The sequence below is a fragment of the Myxocyprinus asiaticus genome, chromosome 37 (genome assembly GCF_019703515.2).
Source record: "Myxocyprinus asiaticus isolate MX2 ecotype Aquarium Trade chromosome 37, UBuf_Myxa_2, whole genome shotgun sequence".
Taxonomy (NCBI): domain Eukaryota; kingdom Metazoa; phylum Chordata; class Actinopteri; order Cypriniformes; family Catostomidae; genus Myxocyprinus; species Myxocyprinus asiaticus.
Window position 1 is genome coordinate 141,844 of NC_059380.1, and position 23,157 is coordinate 165,000.

At 40.7% G+C, this 23,157-nt stretch overlaps 1 protein-coding gene across 2 annotated transcripts in view; it reads right to left on the reverse strand.

Annotated features, from left to right (window-relative positions):
- Positions 1 to 23,157, reverse strand: part of LOC127427816 (sodium-coupled neutral amino acid transporter 3-like) — a 64,873-nt gene that overhangs the window by 37,947 nt on the left and 3,769 nt on the right. Inside the window, exons 2-3 of one of the 2 annotated variants that reach the window (XM_051675620.1) lie at positions 5,323 to 5,569; positions 4,693 to 4,725 (exon numbers count right to left, since the gene is read on the reverse strand). In XM_051675620.1, the coding sequence (XP_051531580.1) occupies positions 4,693 to 4,725; positions 5,323 to 5,426 (137 nt within the window). In that variant the 5' untranslated portion in view covers positions 5,427 to 5,569. The remainder of the gene's footprint in view (positions 1 to 4,692; positions 4,726 to 5,322; positions 5,570 to 23,157) is intronic. The other variant, XM_051675622.1, reaches the window with a different exon arrangement.

Sequence of the window (23,157 nt, forward strand, 5' to 3'; positions counted from 1 at the left end):
AAGTGCGCATCCTTCAGGTCTAGCGCCGCGAACCAATCTTGATGCCAGCCACTCGTCAGAATGCGTCTTTGCGTCAGCATCTTGAACAGGAGTCTGTGTAAAGCCCGGTTCAGTACTCACAGGTCCAAGATTGGCCGCAACCCACCGCCTTTTTTCGGTACGATGAAGTAGGGGCTGTAAAACCCTTTCTTCATCTCGGCTGGAGGGACAGGTTCTATCGCGTCCTTCCGTAGGAGGGTAGCGATCTCCGCATGCAGGGTGGCGGCGTTTTCGCCCTTGACCAAGGTGAAGTGAATTCCGCTGAACCTGGGCGGGCGCCTGGTGAACTGAATCGCGTAGCCAAGTTTGACGGTCCGGATCAGCCACCGTGACGGATTGGAAAGCGCAAGCCACGTGTCCAAATTCCAAGGGGACCAAGGGGACAACATCATCGGACGTAACAGCAGATGGGGCCTCGCGGCGGGGCGGAGCGCAAGGTGCCACAGCACGTCGTGGCCGTGCTGAGTATAGGGACATCGAAGCACTTACCTGGCTCCTTGTGACCACCCCCGGAACAGCCTGGGACGGGGGAGGAAGAGGCCTGTCCTCGTAACCCGTGGAGGCTGCCACATCGGGGGCGGCTGTGTGCCACAGCTGGGCGCTCAGGGGCGGAAAGGTCACTGCTGGAGCGCCAATCCTGAAAGAAAAAGCCCGTGGACGGTAGTCATGGTGACGACCGTACACACCGCGTATGTGACCCAGGGAGGAAGGAAGCTGCTCTTTTGCTGAACTGTTGGGTACCGCAGCCACTTGGGTGTGCGGCGAAATCAAACAAAAAGGCAACAAAAGATTTTCCACCTGGCCCTCCACCGGGGGATGGAGTGGTCTTCCTACCAGCTCCACGTGAGTGGGTTCCCTCGTCCCTGGGTTGGCGCCGGCTGTGAGATGAGTGGCGTTTGCTTCCTGCGGTGGGCTCCACGCCGGGGCCGGGCCGAAGGGGCGGGCTGCGGCGGAGCCGGTGCAGTCACCACAGGGGGACGCCCTTGGCGACGAGCAGACGGGTGCGGGATGTTGAGCCGCACCGGGGCAGGATGTGCCGGATTGCCTCCGTCTGCTGCTTCACCGTCAAGAACTGCTGGGCAAAGTCCTCGACGGTGTCGCCAAATAGGCCCGCTTGGGAAATGGGGGCAGCAAGGAACCGTGTCTTGTTGGCCTCACCCATCTCAACCAGGTTGAGCCAAAGGTGGCGCTCCTGGACCACTAGTGTGGCCATCGTCTGCCCGAGAGACCGCGCCGTGACCTTCATCGCCCGCCTGCATCAAATCTGGGGCGGAACTACCCTCGTGTAGTTCTTTCAGTGCCTTGGCTTGGTGGACCTGCAGGAGAGCCATGGCGTGCAGGGCAGAGGCGGCTTGTCCAGCAGCACTGTAGTCTTTAGCCGTCAGGGACGACGTGAGCCTACAGGGCTTGGACGGGAGCTTAGGGCGTCCACGCCAGGTGGCGGCGCTCTGCGGGCATAAGTGCACCGCGAGCGCCTTATCCACCGGGAGATTTGCCGTATAGCCCTTGGCCGCCCCGCCATCGAGGGTAGTGAGAGCGGGGGAACTGCGGAGTCGGGGCCGGGCAGTGAAAGGTGCCTCCCACGACTTCGTCAGTTCCTCATGCACTTCCGGGAAGAATGGCACTGGAGCGGGGCGCGGCTGCTTTGTGCTTTTAGAGGGGAAAAATGCTCTTTCAGAAAATATACTCTCTAGTTTATCTGCCGAAGCGCCCAGGGGCATTCTCTGCAGTGCACCAGTGCAGAGGAGGGAGAAGCCGCTGAAATGCGCCGTCAGATCCAGCAGAGGTGAATGAACAGTGATATTCAGCTCAATGAGCATGACCGTTCGGCTCCGAAGAGAAAATCTGGATGAGTGGTTGCATACCAGCTCCTTTTATACCCGTATGTCCAGGGGAGTGGCATGCAAATAGCACTTGCCAATTTTCATTGGCCTTTTATCAAAGACCAGAGGTGTCTCGGGCTCCCAAGAGTGACCCCTAGTGTCACTACATCGACACCAACGTCAAGTGAGTGACAGATAGGGAAACACAGATCACAGATGAACTCTAAACTTTCCAAACAGCTTCAGCTGATGTAGATCATAAAGTATGAGGGAATTATAATGCAAACATACCAAATAAGTAAATACAGAAGCACTCTCGTTGTGGAATAAGCGAAGCCGGAGCTCTTTAAAGGAAACACCCCGGCGTTACATCTTTATTGCGGTTATATTTAATGCGTTACATCTTTAATGCAGTTATATTTAATGTGTTACATCTTTAATGCAGTTATATTTAATGTGTTACATATTTAATGCAGTTATATTTAATGCGGTTATATTTAACGCATTACATCTTTAATGCGGTTATATTTAATGCGTTACATATTTAATGCAGTTATATTTAATGCGGTTATATTTAATGCGTTATATCTTTAATGCGGTTATATTTTATGCGTTACATCTTTAATGCCGTTATATTTAATGCGTTACATCTTTAATGCCGTTATATTTAATGCGTTACATCTTTAATGTCGTTATAATGCGTTAAATTTTTAATGCCGTTATATTTAATGCGTTAAATCTTTAATGCCGTTATATTTAATGTGTTACATCTTTAATGCAGTTATATTTAATGCGTTACATCTTTAATGCGGTTATATTTAATGCGTTACATCTTTAATGCAGTTATCTTTAATGCGTTACATCTTTAATGCCATTATATTTAATGCGTTACATCTTTACTGCGTTACATCTTTACTGCGTTACATCTTTACTGCGTTACATCTTTAATGCCGTTATATTTAATGTGTTACATCTTTAATGCAGTTATATTTAATGCGTTATAGCTTGATTAAAGTTAAAATAATACAGGAGCAGATCATGTAAATAACTACAAACTCTGAAACGGTCATTTCTCTGTGCGGTCAGCGCCTCTTCTACGAGTTGTGTGAATGTCCCGATCTAAGGGGGAGAGATTGAAACTGCATCGGCTGATGCACACTTTGTCACGGGACGCTCACCCCTCAAGCGCACACGCTAAATGCAGCTAGATTATAACGTAATGACTCGAGACTTATTGAATAATAATATATGTGTCACTATGTGTTTCTTATCCTGAAGAACATTGTCAATATGCAGCTTTATTAATAAGAGAGTTTGTTTTTTTTGTGAGTTAAAGATGGATTGAAGTGAACAGAAAGGTGAGAGAGTCTTCACCCCATTATACACGGCAACAAAATACGCTTTTGATTTGTTTTTGTTTTGGCTTGATTTTCAATATAAATATCTAAAACTCCTTTAAAACAACATACATTTACTTTATCAGCTATGCTGCAGAAGAAAAAAAATGTTATCTGAGAATGTTGAATATAATATTAAAAATACAAATATTTTAAAATATCTAAAAATCCTTTTAAAAAAGATGCATTCACCTGAGAAGCAGCATATATACATGTATATTTAAGATACATTCTCTTAAAGCAAGTCTAAATATCTTATATGTTGCTTCTCAAGTAAATGTATCTTGTTTTAAGGATTTTTAGATATTTTTAAATGGAAAACAAGACAAAAACGCTTGATAACAAAAGGGTTTTTTTGCAGTGAATTTCTTTACTGAATTAAACTTAATTAAAATTCTTAGATACTTACACAAGTGTAAATATAGAAAACATTGTCCCATTCCTAGTGTTTTTGGTGAGTGAAACATCCATTGAAACATCTGTTATTAACACATTTACTTTTCAAGCATGCAGCACAGAGCACCAAGTATAAAAATTCACACATTATGCAAATAAAGGTGATGTAATGGTGGCAATCTAATAGCATTTAGGACTTTGTTATTACAGTGATGCAGCCCCCAATAGAAAAAGTTTGGACACCTCTGCATTAAAGGCTTAAGTCCACACAGACAATGAAGTGATACAGAGTGAATCTGCATTACAATAGCTGGGTTTCCATCCAATGGTTTTTATGCGCATTTTGAAATTGCGCATAAGAAATCCTGAATGGAAACACTTGATATGCGAATAAACGTTATAAAAATCGCTTAAAATTGAATGCACTAGGAGGAGGTGGATTTTCTGGAGTTTCGCATTAGTTCAAATGCACATTAAGATGATGGAAACGGTTTATGTGCAAAACGATGCCATGTTTTGACCATTCGTGCATGTGTTATGAGCGTGCGATTGCTTGATGTGATTGGCCCAATGAAAGACCTTGGCACACAATTCTTTGAACATAGCGCTCGTCATTTGGAAGTGTTTAACCCACAGCTGGTCGATAAAGTGGGTCCTCACAATCCGCCAGAACAGTTTTGAGAGCGGGCACTCCCAGGTATGTGGAGACTGGTGGTGTGTGGGCATCGCAGCTATTTCAGCCCACATCATATCAGATATTGCACTTATTCTGCGGTGTCTCGTGGAAGCATTAATAAAATGAGATACTTGCTCCAATCTTGCAAATAAAACTGTCCCCCAAAGCAGGGAGAGGTCATTCAGCGGCTCCATCAAGATAATGCGCATTACGTAGAGGATAGAAACGCGCAACAATTCGTATTTTCTTAAGTCTAATTTTTAGAACGCACTTAAAAAAATCTGAAAAATTTTGGATGGAAACCCAGCAACAGATACTTGATACGTTACACTTTTAACCATGCCCTCACAGTGTGGCATACCTGGCATTTTCAGTGCTATTTGGTACAAGTTCCCTACAGAGCAGTGTGGCATCCATGAAAGCATAAGAGACAGAGAAACTTGATGAATGCACCCTTATACTAACACACTTATGAAGGCCACAGACAGGGTGATGAGGTGCTAAATGTGAAGGACGGTTCCTCCACATGCAGGCAGATGTTTGTTTTGCATAACTGAATACACACACACACACACACATTCATATGCACACAACATGTACACATTCACAGACACATCTTTTTTAAGAAGAGTGTAACATCAGTGCTTTGTGCTCAGTGATGTCTGAACTGTGATGTTCAGTGACATTCTGTGATGACAGACAGTTTCACCTTATTCAGATGACATGACTGGATGCTGGAAGATACCACAAACACACACTAATGTTCATATGGTTCTCAGGCCCATGTGTTTGCCAACAAACCCCTTAATCACGTCATTAAAATGATTGGCAAGCGGGACAGAAAGGAAAAGCTTAAGTCTAAACTAACTCTTCCTTTATCTGAAAATGTTATACTAATAAATAAATAGATAAAGAGCAGCCTAAACTGGGTAAGAGACAATAAACCACTCTTAACTAGACATGTGCACTGCACCCTTGAGTGCATACTTACTGGGCGGCATCTTCTGATTGGCTTTTCACTGCAGTCGCAATCATCTCCTCACCAGCTTCATGCCCTTTGCCGTTGGGGATAGTGTTCATCTCAGCGGGCTCCATGCTATAGAGTGATTATTCTTGCTCTTCAAGTATTTGTATATGTGTGTGTGTGTGTGTGTGTGAGAAAGAGAGACAGAGAGAGACAGAGAGAGAGAGAGAGGAAGATCTGTAGAGGAACCACTGCCTCCTTCCTTGTTAGAGGTCTAGAGACAAAAAAAGATGCAAAAGATCACATTAATTTCAGCTCATTTAGAGATGTGAACTGTCTCACAGAATGAAGGTATGTATTATGTTATTGCTGTAGAACAGAAAATATGTAATAGAAAGTCTGACTTTATGAAATGTGATGTGAACCTTTTAAGTCAACATGAAATCAAAACTGACCCTAATTACTTAAAGGAACAGTTCACCCAAAAATTTAAATTCTGTCATCATTTACTCACCCTCATGCCATCCCAGATGTGTATGACTTTCTTTCTTCTGCAGAACACAAATGAAGATTTTTAGAAGAATATTTCAGCTCTGTAGGTCCATACAATGCAAGTGAATGGTGACCAGAAATTTGAAGCTCCATCTTGACATTGTTGTCTCTGGGCACGATCATGATTTCAAGCTTGATTACACTTCCTAGTTCTTGACTCATGCTGCCTTTATGTGCTTTTTTGAGCTTCAAAGTTCTGATCACCATTCACTTGCATTGTATGGACCTACAGAGCTGAAATATTCTTCTAAAAATCTTCATTTGTGTTCTGCAGAAGAAAGAAAGTCACACACATCTGGGATGGCAGGAGGGTGAGTAAATGATGACAGAATTTACATTTTGTTTTTTGTTTTTTGGGGTGAACTATTACTTTAAATACATATTCCTGGTCTTATTGTGAAAGATTCATCAGTTCATGTTATTCTGAAGAAATAAAACAAATGTTTTGTGTGTGTGTGTGTGTGTGTGTGTGTGTTCATAATCTTTAATCAAAACTTGCTCCGCCTCTGAAAAGACTTTTCTTTTTCACTGATATCACAAATCCCTTTTAATCCAATAAAATCAATTCTTGTCCTCCATTTTCTCTTGTTGAATATGTTGTTTCACTCAGAAATGTGTCACATAACAGGGTTGTAATGTCTGAGTTGTGAACGGTATGTCAAAACTTTGCAAGTATAGCTGCAGTCCGGAGACTTCCAAATGGGGGATCTCCAAAAGAGGGCGTCACTTCCACTCACGGTTAGGGAAAGGGAAAGGTAAGGCACTCCCTATATCTTTAATGGAGGTTTGGAGCTCCCGCCCCTTTTTGGAGCTCTGTCTGCAGCTATACCCTTCTCAAACTCTGAGCATAATACGTTTTTAGTGCGCTTCAGTCTCTGGTGTGGTAAAGAATAATAAAAAAATACCAATATCTCAAAAATTCTCTATTCTCATTCTGACTTCCTCTCTGACTTTGCCACTCGGTTTGTCCCCTTTTTCTTACATCACAAAGCAGCTCCGTCTAACCCTTTGAGCAGCTCCGCTGTTTCCATCAATGCAAATTAACTGTGCAAAACAGCAGTCGTCACTTTCCTGACTCGACTGAGAGGTGTTGTTCTCACTTCTGATGAGTCTATAGTTGTTTTTGTGGTCTCTTCCTGCCTTCTGTGATCCCCGACTCCCTGTGGCTGTTTATGAGGGACCTGTGGGCTGAGCTGTGAAAGCACAAGCGGACACGCATCTCCAGGCTCACTTTGGCCCCCTGGTATTCCGAATCCTGGTCTGAAAGGCCGGAGCACTGGTATCACTTTAGCTACAAAGCATAAACTGAAGCAGGGGGAAGAGGAGGGGAGGGAGCCTACACTCCAAACCAGCGGGCGCATTGAGGAAGGCCATGAAAGCCGGCAGAACCAGCTATGACCAGCTCAGAACCAGTTCTGGCCCTCTTTGTCCATTCACTCTCTTTTTTTACAGCTTTTTTCCCAGTTCTTTCTTTTAATTAGGAGCAGCTTAACATAACAGCCATGCTCTCTTCATGCTCCGAGCTCTGGGTTGGCATAACCTCAAGTTCCCTGTCCGTTGAGCTCCTTTTCTTCCACGTGTCCTCCTCCTCTTGTCCTATCTTCCTAACGCCTCTTAAACAAATGTTGTTGTTTGCGAAATAATAATCAAGCAGAAAATGAATCACGCTGAACTCTGGGAAGATAAACTCTGCACAGTCTGTCCGAGCCGGCTGCAGCCAGTGAGATGCCACGTCACTCGGCAATGAGAGCAATGTGGTCGGGCAGCAATGGGCGCTACACAAATGTGCATGCTGTGTGGTTTCCTGGGAACAGGGCTGGAAGAACAGAAGGGTGATTGTGCCAAGCGTCATTATACCAGTGGGGCCTCCTTGGCTTCAACTCGCCAGGGCACTCTAAGGGCTGAAAAGGTAATTCATCGGGCCCCCAATTGAAAAAAAAATGCAAACCTTAGAATCGGGAATGGCGAAGCGGCTCGGCTCATGAAATGGGAGGCAGTGGTTTGTGCCAATGACTAGTAGCCGAGATGTTGAATGGAGAACCACCCTGTCATTCATGCATTTCACTAATCAGACAGACAGTAGACCCATCACAAAGATGTGCTGACATGTGATTGGCCAGAGGAGTTCAAGGCTTTGGGGCGGGGCCAGAGAAGTTGACTGCAGCAGTCACATATACAAACGCTTTAAAGCAAACTCGTGAAGACTTTCAGTCGGGTGTGAAAAATAGAATTTGTTTTCGTTCTATGCTGATGTCTGGTAGCTCGAGTGACTCCTAAACACTCTGGGGGTAACATTTCTCTGCCAACTGGGTCATAGCTTAAGTTCCTTGAATAATGACAAGTTTATTCACTGATGAAATATTCCACGCAGTTAACTTGCTTTCAGTCATATCGCTCTACTGTCGTAACTGCAATAAGAGGCCAGAACATACTAATCTGCTCTCATTATTCTACTTGACATCAAACAGCCACATGCAAAGAGCAGGACAGCTGATTTAACTCTGTGTCTCCGTGAAAGCCACTTACAGTATTAAAAGTGCTGCGATGGCACAATCGATGTTCATTCAAAACAGCCTACCAATGTGTTTAAAGTCTCCATAAATAACTGTTGTTAAGGCTGGTTCATTCCTCTCTGTCACCGAATTCAACATCACACTCTAGGAAAATGTGTGTGCACAAAAAGAAGGAGAAATCCAGTAAGAATGAATTAAAGAGAAAAAAAGAGAGAAGACGAGGGGCAGATTCAGAGCACCTGGACACGAAATTAATCAAGAATGAAATCATTGTGGTGACATCAATTCTTTGGCCAAATGGGGTTTTTCTACTATGACCCATGCATTAAAAGCAGTGTATTAAAATCTGTCTTGGGAACTCTGGGACAGTGTATAATTTGGGCACGGGAGTTGATTTTTCAGGGTGAAACAGACATGAAGCGTGTCTCATACTAATGCAAGCCGAATGGGGAAGTCAGTCCACTCTCATTCCCCAAAAACTACCAGATCATATTCACTTACCCTTTAAAGTCAACATGAAACAGCATTCGCAACCCACAACAGGACAGTGATGGGAAGATCGGATAATTTTACTGACTTGGATCATTAATCTCGTTCAGCAAAATGAACAAATCTTTATTCAAGTCATTTCCTTCATTAGTCACGTGATAGCAGCATAGGCTTTGTACAGGAAACAGAACTGATTAGTTCAGCTCAAGAATGGATCTTTGGATCGGAGTCTTTCATTAATTTATCACGTGATTGCTACTAGGCTCCACATAGAACACAAATGATGTTTTTCTCTTAACAGCTCACAGTTCATTGTGCTGCAGTTGTTTGTATCGTGATAAATACATGTAGTGTGACAATAAAATACATTTTAAAATCATAAGAATTGTCATGATGAGCTATTTTCATGTATTTAATGCAGGAAGTGTTTACAAGATATTTTCTGCCAAGTGTAAAATTGAAGTAAAATGGTTTTAGATGACTATCAGTAAATTCAAGGGAAATTCTTTAAGGCACACTTGATTCGGGTCTACAGTTCATAATAAGGACATAAATAATAAACAAGAGGATGCATCATGAGGGAAAAATAAATACAGTTTATTCCAAATCAATTCATTAGTCAATGTTATTTTTTCCCATCATACAGAGAGTTTAAAGCTTTAACTAACACTTAGTAATAAAGTAATAAAGAAGTTACAATCTGAGACCAGAAACGCTTCGTGACACTGTAAATGCAAAAATACAATCAAACTAACCGCCTGTATTTAAGGTTTCTGCGTCAATGCAGCTGTCCCGCATCAAATGAACGAAACACGAGCACAGATTTTTCACATTTTCCAATTCAAGATAATTGAATGGAGACGTTCTTTCGAGTCATATAAAAGATTCGTTCAAAATGAACAAATCTTTCATGAACGACCCATCTCTGCAACAGGATATTTAACGAGAAAAAATGTCATATCAGAATGTAGTGCAATCTGGATTATGGAGGACTGAAACACCGTGGGCACACACTTCTGAGAATACTGATGATCTCGTTCACCCTCCAGAGAATTAACACAAATACTATTGGTTACATTTTTTATCCTAATTTGCTATATAATTCCTTTAATCTTTATTACATAACAGTTAAAGGAATAGTTTACCCAAAAATGATAATTCTCTAATCATTTATTCATCCTTATGCTTTCTCAAATTCATATGACTTTCTTTCTTCTGCAGAACACAAATAAAGTTATTTACATGTAGATATGATGTGAATATATCCATGCAAGTCAATGGGGTCCAACACTTTCAAGCTCCAAAAAGGATATAAAGGCAATATAAACGTAATCAATATGACTCCAGTGGTTTAGAAGTGATACGATGGATAAAAATGACATAAGTGTTAGTAAATAAAAAGAGAACTTTTATATCTTGGTGAACTGTTTCTTTTAACAAGTATTAAATTACTGCATTACAACAACAGCAGCCTAAATATCTATTTGACAATGGGTTAGCATTTGGCCAAAGTGATATCAGTCAAACAGTCTTTTCAAAGACTTAAATTGGGTGAATTTTGAATTTCATGCTGACTTTAAGAATAGATCTGACCTGAAAGAGAGAGATAGAGAAAGAACTAGATAGACAAGTGAGACAGCTGATGCAACATCACAGCAGCGGTGACGTGGACACAGAACTACATCGGGACGTCACTCTGTCCTGGGGGATGTTTGCCGCCAACTTTCAGATATGCACTGTGTACATGGTTTGGTGCCAGCTGCTCTTGTGGGATTACTAACAGCCTAACCAGCTGTGTGTACCTGACACACACTCACACACACCTCTGCTATTCACTTCATTATACCTGCACTGTGATATGCACTGCTCAAAGGCCCCAGGTCTTTAATTAACTGATGAAGGATTTGGAACTGCTGGAGAGCACGTGAACAACCCTCTGCCCATCCTCTCCATCTGGATCATAATCCCAGATTATCTGCATTCTGGCATATTCGCCATATTTCAAGAAAACGGTTCAGGTTATGATTTATTAAAATAATGTTATGAAAGACTTATTTTGGCTTTATAGAGTCAGGTGTAGCAAATGTTTTGGGGAAAATTGAGGTGGAGGGCTTTTTTCTTGCAGAAAAGTCTCCATAACATTTTCAAAATGCAAAGGCAATCGGTGATGGAATTAGATCCACAAATCCTGACATCCGTATAAAACAAAAGTATATCATTTACGGAGTAGCTTTTTTTCCCGACAATGAAAGTGAAAAAGAACAGGCACTGTCGAGCAAAAATGATTGAAAAAAGAAAGTCCATATTCATGCGTACTAATGTCATTTGCCAACACCTGATGTGGAAAGAGTTATTGAGTGCACTTTTAACGCATCATATTTTAATACATGTTTATGCAAATTAGAGATGTGGTGGGGAGAAGAGCTTTTTGGTCCGTTGCTTACACAAACATAAACATGTTAAAAGCAGCCCATCTAGTGCATGTTCACAAAATAACATTACATGGTCTCCCTCTCCAAATGAATGTTGAATGAAATGATTCATTTATTCATTATTTGGGTAATACTATTCCTTTCAAAGGTTAGGTTGTAGTTTGGTTTATTCACACACAAATTGGTGGAGATTAAACCAGTTGAAAGAGATTCTCTCCCATTTTAATGAGCAGCTCATCCAGCAATGTTTCATACTCCGGTATATTTATAGCTGCACACAAACACACATTCACAAAGTGCAGAAACATTCAGATTTTTAACCGCCGTCACACAGGAGCAGATTAAGTCAGGGAATGACAGCAAGAGACGCAGCAGCCTGACAGCAGGATACACGTCCACAATCTCTATTCGCTGTCAAAAATAGCCATGTGTCATGTGACAGGTGGTGATGTATAGTGCTCACATCAGGCATTCTGTCAAGGTTACTGCTAAAGTGTGTGGATACAACAGTCGGATACATAAACCAGATGCAGACAAGCGTGACGAGGCTGAAAACTGTCATGATAAAAACACCTCATTCAAATGCAAATTTTCGTTTATTTTTTTTAACTCTCTTTAGAACAAATCCTGTGCTGTATCTGAAACATACAGGAGCATAGATTATACACATTACACACATCACAGGAAAGCAGTTTAACTGGCAAAAGCTGTTCCATTAGCGTCTTTACACAGCCGAGCTGACAGGTTTGTGATGTTTCTGCACCGTAAAAAAGAATTTTGGTGTTAAGTTGTATCAACATGCTTAAGTTGACAACTAACCACCTTCAAAAACTTAAAATATTAGTTGAGTTCACTTAAAAACACTTGTTAAAAATTCTGTCTCACAACATTTGTATAGAAACACCGGACTTGAGCAATCCGACGGCAAAGTTGTCACAGGGACTCTCGTAAGCGTACATGGACTATTTGAGTTTAGAGGGATGGACGGCGGTTGCCGTTGTCATGCACGGGGTTAATGCACACGTTTTTCTTTTTTCTGTTAGTTTTGTTCTAAGGGATGTTCAGGGTTTGATTGTTGCACTAATGTTGGAAAGTGGTATTTATAATCTTGTTTTTGTCAAAATGTCTAATGTTGATTGTCTCTACACGTGGAATGTGAATGGGTTGGGGCACCCCATAAAAAGAAGGAAGGTTATTTCTCTTCTTAAGTGTAAGAAATATGATATAGTGTTTCTTCAAGAAACGCATCTTTCCCCGCAGGAAGCTGAAAAATGTGGGGAGATATGCGGTGGACATGTTTTTTTTAGTGCTGGCTCAAGTAAGAGCAGGGGAGTAATTACATTGATAAGTAAACATCTACAATTCAAATGTCTCAAACAGATTAAAGATAAATTAGGAAGAGTCATTATTGTTTTAGCAGAAATTCAGGGGCAAAGTCTGATTTTGACTAATATTTACGCACCTAACATTGATGATCAGGACTTTTTTATAGATCTTGAAGGGATGTTGCAAGCCACTGGCACCCCTCATGATATAATATTGGGAGGAGACTTTAATCTTTTGATAGACTCAGTCCTTGATCATAGTGAAGCAAAAGTGTGTAAACCCCCTAGAGCAACACTGACGCTTCACAGGATGTGTAAATATCTATAGATATTTGGAGGTTTTTGAACCCATCTGGTAGGGACTATAAAAAAAAGTTTCATCAGTCCATAACATTTATTATAGAATATATATAAGTCCCTCAGTTGTTGTTGATTAATCAATTGGAGTTTAGATGTTTTGCCACATATGGAGAAAAGGAAATCATATAGTTGGCGCTTTAATGTATCCCTTTTGCAAAATCCTGAATTCCAACAAATGCTAAAGGCTGAAATTAAAGTTTATATGGAGACCAACTGGTCCTCAGTATCCTCTGTGGGCGTGGCTTGGGAGGCACTTAAGGCAGTGCTTAGGGGTCGGATCATACAGTATGCTGCATTCACCAAAAAATCCAAAGCACAAGAACTCGTGGAGTTGGAAGGGAATATTAGAAGTGCAGAGGCAGAGCTGAAGCGCCGAATGTCGTCTAACGGTCTCAGAGAATTGACCCAATTGAAATACAGATATAATACTATTTTGTCATGGAAAGTGGAGTTTTGGCTATTCAGGGCAAGACAGTCATACTTTGAGTCGGGGGACAAAGCAGGGAAGCTTTTGGCCAGATATATAAAACAGAGACAGTTTTTTTCTACCATTCCCCTAAGTTAAATCTGCTGGTGGTGAAATATTTACCTCAGCCACTGATATTAATAATGCTTTCTATAGATCTCTATAGTTCCACGTCTTTGTCTACTGATGAAGATATTAGAAACATTATGGAACCATTAGAACTCCCTAAACTGATGAATGAGCAAAAAACTCTCTTGATTCTGAGATAACCTTGGAGGAGCTTGGCAAGGTAATTAAGGCCTTGCCTACAGGCAAAGCTCCAGGGCCAGATGGTTTTGCCGCAGAATTTTTTTGATCTTATACTACAGAACTGGCTCCATTTTTGTTAGAAGTTTATTCGGAATCATTAAAGAATGGAAAGCTTCCGCCAACCATGACACAAGCCCAGATCAGTCTGATTCTTAAAAAGGACAAAGATCCAAGCGAGTGTAAGAGTTACCGTCCAATTTCCCTGATCCAGCTAGATGTAAAAATATTGTCCAAAATTTTGGCTAACCGATTAAGTAAAGTTATGACATCTCTTATACATATAGATCAGGAGGGGTTTATTTGGGGCCGTAGCTCTTCTGATAACATTAGGCATTACTCTGGATAGGGGCACTCGGCAGGGTTGCCCTCTTTCCCCATTATAGTTCTGTGTTGCCCTGGAACCATTAGCAGCTGTGATACGAAAGGAGGATGATTTTCCAGGGGTTATTGCAGGAGGTGTGCTGCATAAACTTCTGCTTTACGCAGATGATATTTTATTATTTGTCTCCGACCCCACTAGATCTATGCCTTGCCTCCACAGAATTATTAATTCCTTTAAGTTCTCAGGATACAGAGTTAATTGGTCTAAATCCGAAGCTTTGGCTCTGACAGCTTACTGCCCAGTAACGGCTTTCCAGCCGGGCGCCTTCCAGTGGCCCAAGCAGGACATTAAGTATTTGGGAATTTTATTCCCAGCAAATTTGTCTGATTTAGTTAGAGTTAATTTTGACCCTTTAATAAAAAGTTTGAGTGATGTGGGCAGATTGGCTTCATTACATTTATCTATGATTGGGAAGGTTAATGTTATTAAAATGAATTGTGTTCCAAAATTCAACTACCTGCTACAATCTCTCCCTGTAGATGTCCCCCTCTCTTATTTCAAGCAATTTGATAGCATAGCGAAGTATTTCATTTGGAATGGTAAACGTCCCAGACTACATTTTAATAAATTACATAGGCCGATTGACAAAGGTGGGCTAGGCCTACCCAAGATTTTGTTTTATTATTATGCATTCAGTCTCAGACATTTGGCTCATTGGTTGCTTCCACCTGAGAGAGCCTCTCCCCGATTTTGTATTGAACAGGAAGTTCTTGCCCCTATTTTGCCAATGCAAAGCCTTTCTATCAAACTAACCGGAGAAGTTAAGTTACACCCTCAGACATTTTTTTAAATGTTGCCTTGAGCATATGGCTGAACCCAAAATTATGTATTAATAAGTCCCCTTTCTGCTGGTCAGAGTGGATTGTGAGGGGGGTTAATACACTCGGTGACCTGTATGACAGTGGAGTGTTGAGATCTTTTGAAAATATGGGTCATCATTTTGGGATTCCCAGATCTCAGTGCTTTAGGTATTTACAGCTGTGCCACCTGCACTGTTCTATTTTTGGGAGTAGTATACACCCCCCTAAAGTGGCAGATACTCTGGGAGAGGTGATTACTGCTTTTGGAAAAGGTCATGAGGCATCAGTGTATTACTCCCTGCTAATTCAGAGTCTGGGGGATGGAGCTTTAACTTATCTCAAGAGATTATGGGAGAAAGATTTGAACTTGGTATTGGAGGAGGGAGTGTGGGCTACGATTCTAAAAAAATGTCAAGTCTGTATCTAGAGATGCAAGGGTGCCTCTTATGCAATTTAAGATTTTACATAGATTTTATTGGACCCCCTCTAGATTGTATAGGTTTGGTCTTAAAGACACACTCACCTGCTGGCGATGCCAATCAGAAGTTGGAGACATAACCCATGTTTTTTGGTGGTGTGTTGAGATCCAGGAATTTTGGCTGAGGGTTCAGAGCTTTATGTGTGACGTATTGGGCACTCAAATTTAATTTTGCCCCAGACTCTGTATTTTAGGTGATGGGGTGGTCATTAATACAGGGGATAAATACTAAAAGAATTGGGTCCTGGCCAGTGTTATGATCGGCAGATGGGTTATTCCAGGAGATGGAAGTCGGCTGGAGCGCCCTCATTTCAAGAGTGTTGCACGGAGATGGGCAGGGTAGCGGCATTTGAGGAGATGTTGTATAGAAGGCTGGGCAATCTGGGGTTATTTGATAGGAAATGGGGCAGATATTTGGCCTTTTTGGAAGGCTCTCGGGGAGGGGCAGTAGACAGGGATCTCTAGTTTTAAATGTGTGAGTGCAATTTTATTGTTTTTTGAAAGTACACTTTTTATGTTGTTTTGTGTGTGTGTGTTTTTTGTTTTTATTATATATATATATATATATATATATATATATATATATATATAGATAGATAGATAGATAGATAGATAGATATATGACCACTGGGGTGCATGTTTGTGTTGGGTGGGTGAAGGCTTTAATTTTATATAATTTCATTCTGTATTTTCTGTTATGTTTACTTAATTTGTTGAATGGAATCAATAAAAATAGTTAATAATAATAATAATAATAAAAAAACATTTGTTATATCAACTACATTTGGTGTCAAGTAACTCTGCCTCATTTATCGTGAGATCTTTGATACTAAGAAATGTGAATTCCTCTACATGAAAATACACATTAGATAACATACAAATGCTGTCCCAACAAGATTAACAAAGTTATCTAAACAAACAGGTTCTTGTTTTGCTGTTTGCTGACTTTATTTACAGTATGTTGTTATTTTTGTCATCATTGTTAGTTATTGGTTGTGTGGTGATGTTAAGAGCTTATCTTTTTACTTGATGTTTGTTAATAGCCACCATTATTGAGGTCTATGTGGCTCCAGAACAGGACTATTTCACATGCTGGAATTGAATATCAAGACAGTCTCCTCTACAGTAGTTAATGTTGCTGGGATTTCTTGACATAAAAGTCAAGTTCACTAAACATTAATAGTGATAGTATAAACAGATCAATGCTTATAACTAATGAACTCTTCATAGTTTCTTTCACTTAAGTCAGAAAATGTTTTGAAAACCAGAATGCAGCTACCCAACTTCTGGTGCTACTTTACTCCAAAACGGTGAGCACATAAAACAAAAAATGTAAATACATACCATAATGGATACCTAACTATTCATTGAAACCATTGGCAAAGTGAACAGATTTAAATTCAGCATTTAGAGTTAATCAGAACATAAAACGTCAAAACTGTGGGTGCTGTAATGCATCCTGGGTAACCCCAGCTGCCAGAATATTCAAGTTATTTGAACAAATCGTGTTAAGTCCACACATATAAACAGTTTTGTAATTTATGACAATTTTGGATTATTTAGTTGTCTCAAAACATTGTTTGTTGAGTCCACTCTAATGGTGTGTCAGTTCAACATGAATTTTATTGTTAACTCAAAATTGTAAGGCATCGGGGTGACAATTTTAAGTTGACTCAACAAATAGTTTTTTACAACTTAAACATAGTGAATGCATGTAAAACCGATCTAGACAGACAAATTTACCCATAATATGACATCATGAGGGGCTCCATCCCCCCATACTGCGAAGGCTGCAGGGCGTTCCAAATGATGCCAGCTGTCAAACTAAGTGTATCGTCATGTCAAATTGCATCTCAAATGAAAACATTAAAAACAAAAACTAGCAGTGTTTCTGAAGTGTCCTTCGTCATCATTTTCTCTTCTGCTCATCACGGTTTAGTTCTTCATCTTTACTCCCTCGAGAGGATTTAAGGACTCTGTAATGCTCAGTGATTAATAAGATCTGTGTGGTAAAGATTTATTCCAAACACACCAATATAGAGGTCAACTGCTTCATCTCTTTCCTACAGCATGTGTGAAATGAACAATACAGGCCACACTATTGTGAATGGCTGTAAGTGATGCAGGCAGGCGAGATGGTGAGGTCACAGTCCCTGCTCTTGTTTCCAGTGAAATCAAAGCCTTGCCACAGGGAGACTGGACAGATCATATTCATTTCAAATTCTCTCTCTCATTCACCTCAGAAAGAGGCTTCAGGTTCAGGATGAATCTGACAGATCCTACAGAAGAGGGTTTTTATTCATCTGTCACAGTGATGGCAACAGGATGGCAACATCATAAGCATCAGACAGACAAGACCATTTGCTGTATGGATCATCTATGATGAGCACCAGCATGGCCTAGTTTTCTCTACTTTCCCTCCTATTTTCTCCTTCACTCCCTCTTTCCACCCCCAACCCTTTCTGTGTCTCTTTCCCTGAAGGCAGCGTGGAGAGTGACTCACTGCAAATGTGATTTATTTATAGGCCTGTGCTCCACATCCTGTCAGGGCTGCTCAGGTTCCCACACTGAGATCACCACAGGTAGTGGAGTTGACATGTCACACACACACTCACCTAACACAGGTAAACACACACACACACTCACCTAACACAGGTAAACACACACACACACTCACCTAACACAGGTAAACACACACACACACACACACAGGGTAACAGGGTTAGCTCACACAAGCATATACAAACATGGAGAAAGGGTAAAAAACAAACAAATCATGGGCTCATGGTGATGGTCAGGGAAACACATGCTGTAGTAAACAAGAGCTTCTGCGTGCACTGATGATGTCATACATGTGCCCTGACAGTGATTATGAAACTAGATTTTGGAGTGCTGTTTGCACGTGTAAAATTCACTGCCATGACGCTTCAGTGTTTTGAGCGGCTGCCAGGGCATTGTTGAAAGGTGGCTAAGGAGTTCTGAGTGTTTCTTAAGCACAAACGCTGAAGAATGTGTTAAATACTTCCCGTTAGAGGTTCAAAACCCAACCTTGAGCATAAGCAGTGCCACTAATATCGTAGTGTAGAATCAATTGAAAGTGTTCACAATGTAGCTCTTTGTCTTCAATGGCCAATTAGTTCTTTTTTCATGCTGACTTGATTCAATGGTCATTAACAACTTCTGACGGTGTAAATATATGGCAGGTGCTATGAAGTAAGAACTGCAGTGAGCTTCCACAGCGGTGTTTAACACTGGGATTAGCAGTTTGTGTGTTGAACAATGTCTCATCCAAGGAGAATGGACCAATTAAAAGGTCTGACAAACATGACAGATCTAAGTACTTTAAGAAGCAGTAAATAAATAAATAAAAATGTCAGAGAAAAGTAAGGAGAGAAAAACTGATGAGCTGGCAAGCTGTCACATTAATCCATATTGCATAAAATGACGGCACGAAGAGAATGTGAGGCCTTACGTGAGAGATGCAAAAACACTGTTGCCTGACTGCATTGAAGTTCATGTGTTTCATGATAAATCACTTTAAATAAAAATATGAGGATGAGAAACATTTGCACATTATTGCATTATGGGTATCCAATTCCGTCATGATAACTGAGATCTTGATAGTGGATGCAGAAGTAGCTATTTGGAAATGTAAGTCACACTCAAAAATGTATAAATGTCAAAATCTGAAAAGCAAGTGTGATCTGCACTGAAATGCTGCAGGAGCTTTACTCAGAACTAACTTCACTTTGAATGAACTGGTGTTGTGGTGATTTTTAGTGGATCCATGAAGTCAGTTCTGCTCAAGTTTACACACGTGTCCTAGCAGAGGAACCACAAGTGGAGTATGTCCCATTAATAAAAACTAAAGGAATTCTAATCATCTCACTAAAAACATCACTGACTTCATTTTCATACAAGAATGGATCCCATTTTTCAGAGGTTGTCACCGTATTTGTTGCACTTTTCACACTCTCTCTCCACAGTTGCCACTTCTAGTGTCGCTGTTAGGAAGTTATTGTGGAGGAACGGCTCCGAACGTAGAGGAGAACACTGAGGCAGTGTTGGTTCGGTCAGGCGCCAGGCAGATGAGGGAAGCCTCCACACGTTGGCATGTCAGCAGCAACAATAGAAGAGCTCTGCAGCGGTCTGAACAGGGCAGCTCGGTTCAGGTCGGCCCCTCGAACACCATTCTGTGCCAGTGTCCACACCAGCCCGTCTCGTGTGCCCCAAACAAAGGGTCATCCTCTCCTGTCCTCTCTGATGTTGCTCTGAGAACATCATGAGGGGCGTCACCATGAACACATGGCAAATCTATACTACTGACACCTCTATTGGACCCAAGTGACCAATCGGAAGCCAAAGCTCACCATCAAGAGACAGCCAATCAAAGTCAAGGTCTGGAGACAAAGGATAATAGGCATTCATTTCCTCTTGAACAATAACACCATTGGACGAGTAGAAAGACACAAAGTGCCATAATTGCAGTCACATTTAGTTCAATCATTTATCACATCAGTTAAAGTGAATTAAAGCACAAGGCAGCATTCTCATTGTGAGAAATTATGACTTGTGTTGACACAGCCCTGCTCTATCCAGTGTGTGTAAAAAGACATTACGGCTTTGCATTTCAGGTGACTTGCTGCTAAAGCTGGTTATAACAAGGCCAAATTATTCAATTTCAATAAATCAGAAAAGTCTATTTTTTTAAAGGTGCTATATGTAATATTTTTACTGTACTAAATCATAAAATGACCATAATATGTCATTAGAGAATTAGGAAACATGCTAAGTTGAAATACTGGTTTCTCCGATAACAATGCTACAGCCAGTATATTCTACTTTGAAGTTTCCATTCCGGGCCGGAATTTCTGTTTATGTTTTGACCTGTGTGATCCCGCCCACTGCACACTCACCAATAGTATTTCGACACCGCCGGGTTGCCAGATTTGAAAAGTTTGCAGGTAAACATCACTGCGTACTGCAGCCATGGAAGCCAGCAAACAAACTGGATCAGAGATAACAGATTCCACTCGACCTAAAAAGCCTCGCCATCCGTCTAAAAACCACCATGACCAGAGGCGTAGTGAAACAAGATAAATACTGGAGATGTCTTTAGAAGATGGAGACAGCTTAAAGCCCAGAAATCCTTTAAAACAGACGCTGAGTTGGCTAATTTGCATGTCAACATTCTGGCAACCCGCATGAGCTTCGAGTCTGGGGCGGGGCACACAACTCTCTAATATTTAGAATTTGGACTGCAGTACCCATTTCAAACGCTTGTTGTCAATCTTACATATAGCACCTTTAATGTGGAATCTAAATCATATGCAGTATGAATGTGTTGACGTACAGTGAGCCAGCAATGAGATGTCTCGACTCCCAAAAAATCCTGCTCTGATTGACCAGTGAGTGATCATACTGATCTACAAGCAGATCTCTGTGGCCAGATTGCAGGTAATGATGAAAAATATCTTCAAAAATTTGTGTTGTGCACACAATTCTTCTTCAAGTGAATACACACAAATGAAAAGGGCTGGGAATTGATACAGATTTCCAAATTGGACATGCTCACATGCTCTTGATTCGATTTGATTCCAATTCGCTTCGATATTGATTTATAGGGGTTTCTTAATGTATTTATAGGGGTTATAATGTATGTTTTGCTTACATCTGAAAGAAATTATTTTCCAGATAATGCTGTTCATTATACAGAAGACCTTCTAACTAGGTACATTAATAAAATACAATTAGTAAAATTCATATTTTCGTAGTTTTTCATCATTTTGGCTTTTTTAAAATAAACAAACCCATGTATTCAATCAGTAAATAACATTACATTTCATATGTTTTTTTTTTTTTTTTTTTACAATTTTATTGTGTAATTACATAATTTTATGGAAAAAAAAAAGTATTCGTTGAACTGGTACTGTCTCTTTAAGAAAACCAGCAGTTCTGTAAAGAGTGTCTGTAAATGAGCGCATATAAACGAGAGACTTGAACGGCTTTATCTCATCTGTATTATATGTCATTAAAATTAAATGGTTATTTTTGTTGTTTTTGATCAACAACTGACTGTAAAGAACAGAAAGGGTTTTAAAAGAAACATTAATTAATCAATGATAAATGGGTTGTGTGGATCTCGTCTTTGGACACACATTATACGGAACCACTTTAACTCTCAACACGCTGTGAAACATCTCGTTGCTGAACACTTCACGAGTAAACAACACAATTAATGCTGAGTGAAATCTAAACATTTACCAGCCAGTTGCCAAATATATTCACTTTAGTCAAATAGTGCGAAATTTGTTTGCAAATGCGAGTGATTTCCTCTCACTGAAGTGGAGAGTTGCGCACAGAGTAAAAGATCGATCTTGAGATTTAAGAATCAATATCAAGATTGTTCAAATGAAGACTGCGACGCATCTGAGGGGCCGTTTACACGACAACGTTTTCAACGAAAAACGGAAAACTTTTTATTCATTTTGGCTGTTCGTTTACATGACAACGGTGTTTTGGGGCCTGAAAACGCAAACTTTTGAAAATCGGGTTTCTAAGTGCAAGTTTTTGAAAACGATGCCGTTATCGTCTCCGTGTAAACATAAAAAAATGCAAATTTGTGAAAACGATGACGTCATGCGCACGCGTATTACGTGTTCAGTCTATAGGCTTGCACGTGAGTACTTCAAAGCAACGCGTGAGACATTCAAAACTACAATGACGGACTACAGGACTGTGTTTGTGCTGCTCAAGATTTTGAGTTTATTGACGCTGCTCCAGCAAAGTGTAGATTTACTGCATCACTGCTACGACCGGCAATCGCCATCTTCATTGTTTGTATTCACCGCTCTGTGGAAGAATGCTTATGTGCACAGGCGCGTAGTGTTTCTTTACAAAGTGACATCGCCAACTACTGGCCTGGCATGCATAATACAGCGTTTTTAGTCATTTTCGCAGATCCGTGTGAACGGGGATCGTTTTGACAACGTTGTCGTCTGTACGCGAAACTTTTCAAAAATGCAAAGGAAAAACTTTTCCGTTTTTAGTACATCGTTGTCGTGTAAACAAACTCTGAAAGTCTATATTTTTACCCAGTTCTACAAATGAAATTGGGCATATGACTCAACATTTAAAACAGACATGCACTTCACATCTGTCATGAGACTGTGTTGCACTACACTGAAATCAGCAGGCAAACCAACGAGGCAGGTCTTACAAAATACATCAACACAGGTCATCCTAAAATATAATCACTCATTTATATCCTTCAGTGATGCACAATCATGACTCATAAGAGTAGAAGTGTTCAGTGTGAAGAATTCTTGATTAATTTGAGGTTTTCTGTGTGTTTTCAGCTCAAATGGACTGCACAGAGAGCCATCACATTAACACACAATCTGAGATGTGAAACAGTGAGAACAGACCAGCTGTGATTAAAGGTGCACTCAGTCATTTTTTCCCCATTACAAAAGTTTTACTCCTAAAGAAATGAACTGAAATTTTGAAACATGTATAAAATCATGAGCACTCACATAAGATGAGAAATCATATCAGTATCCTTATAAAAGCTGTTTTATTCTACATGGGGAGGGTCCCCTCATGGGGGGTACCATGTTAGAATCACATGACCAGCTGAATACGACTCGATTAATCTCAGTAACCGTCTTGTTATTGGACACTTTCACTCTTGGATTAAATTAATCATGGCTGATTGTGAATAGTGAATTTCTACAATGTCATCTGTAACCGAAAC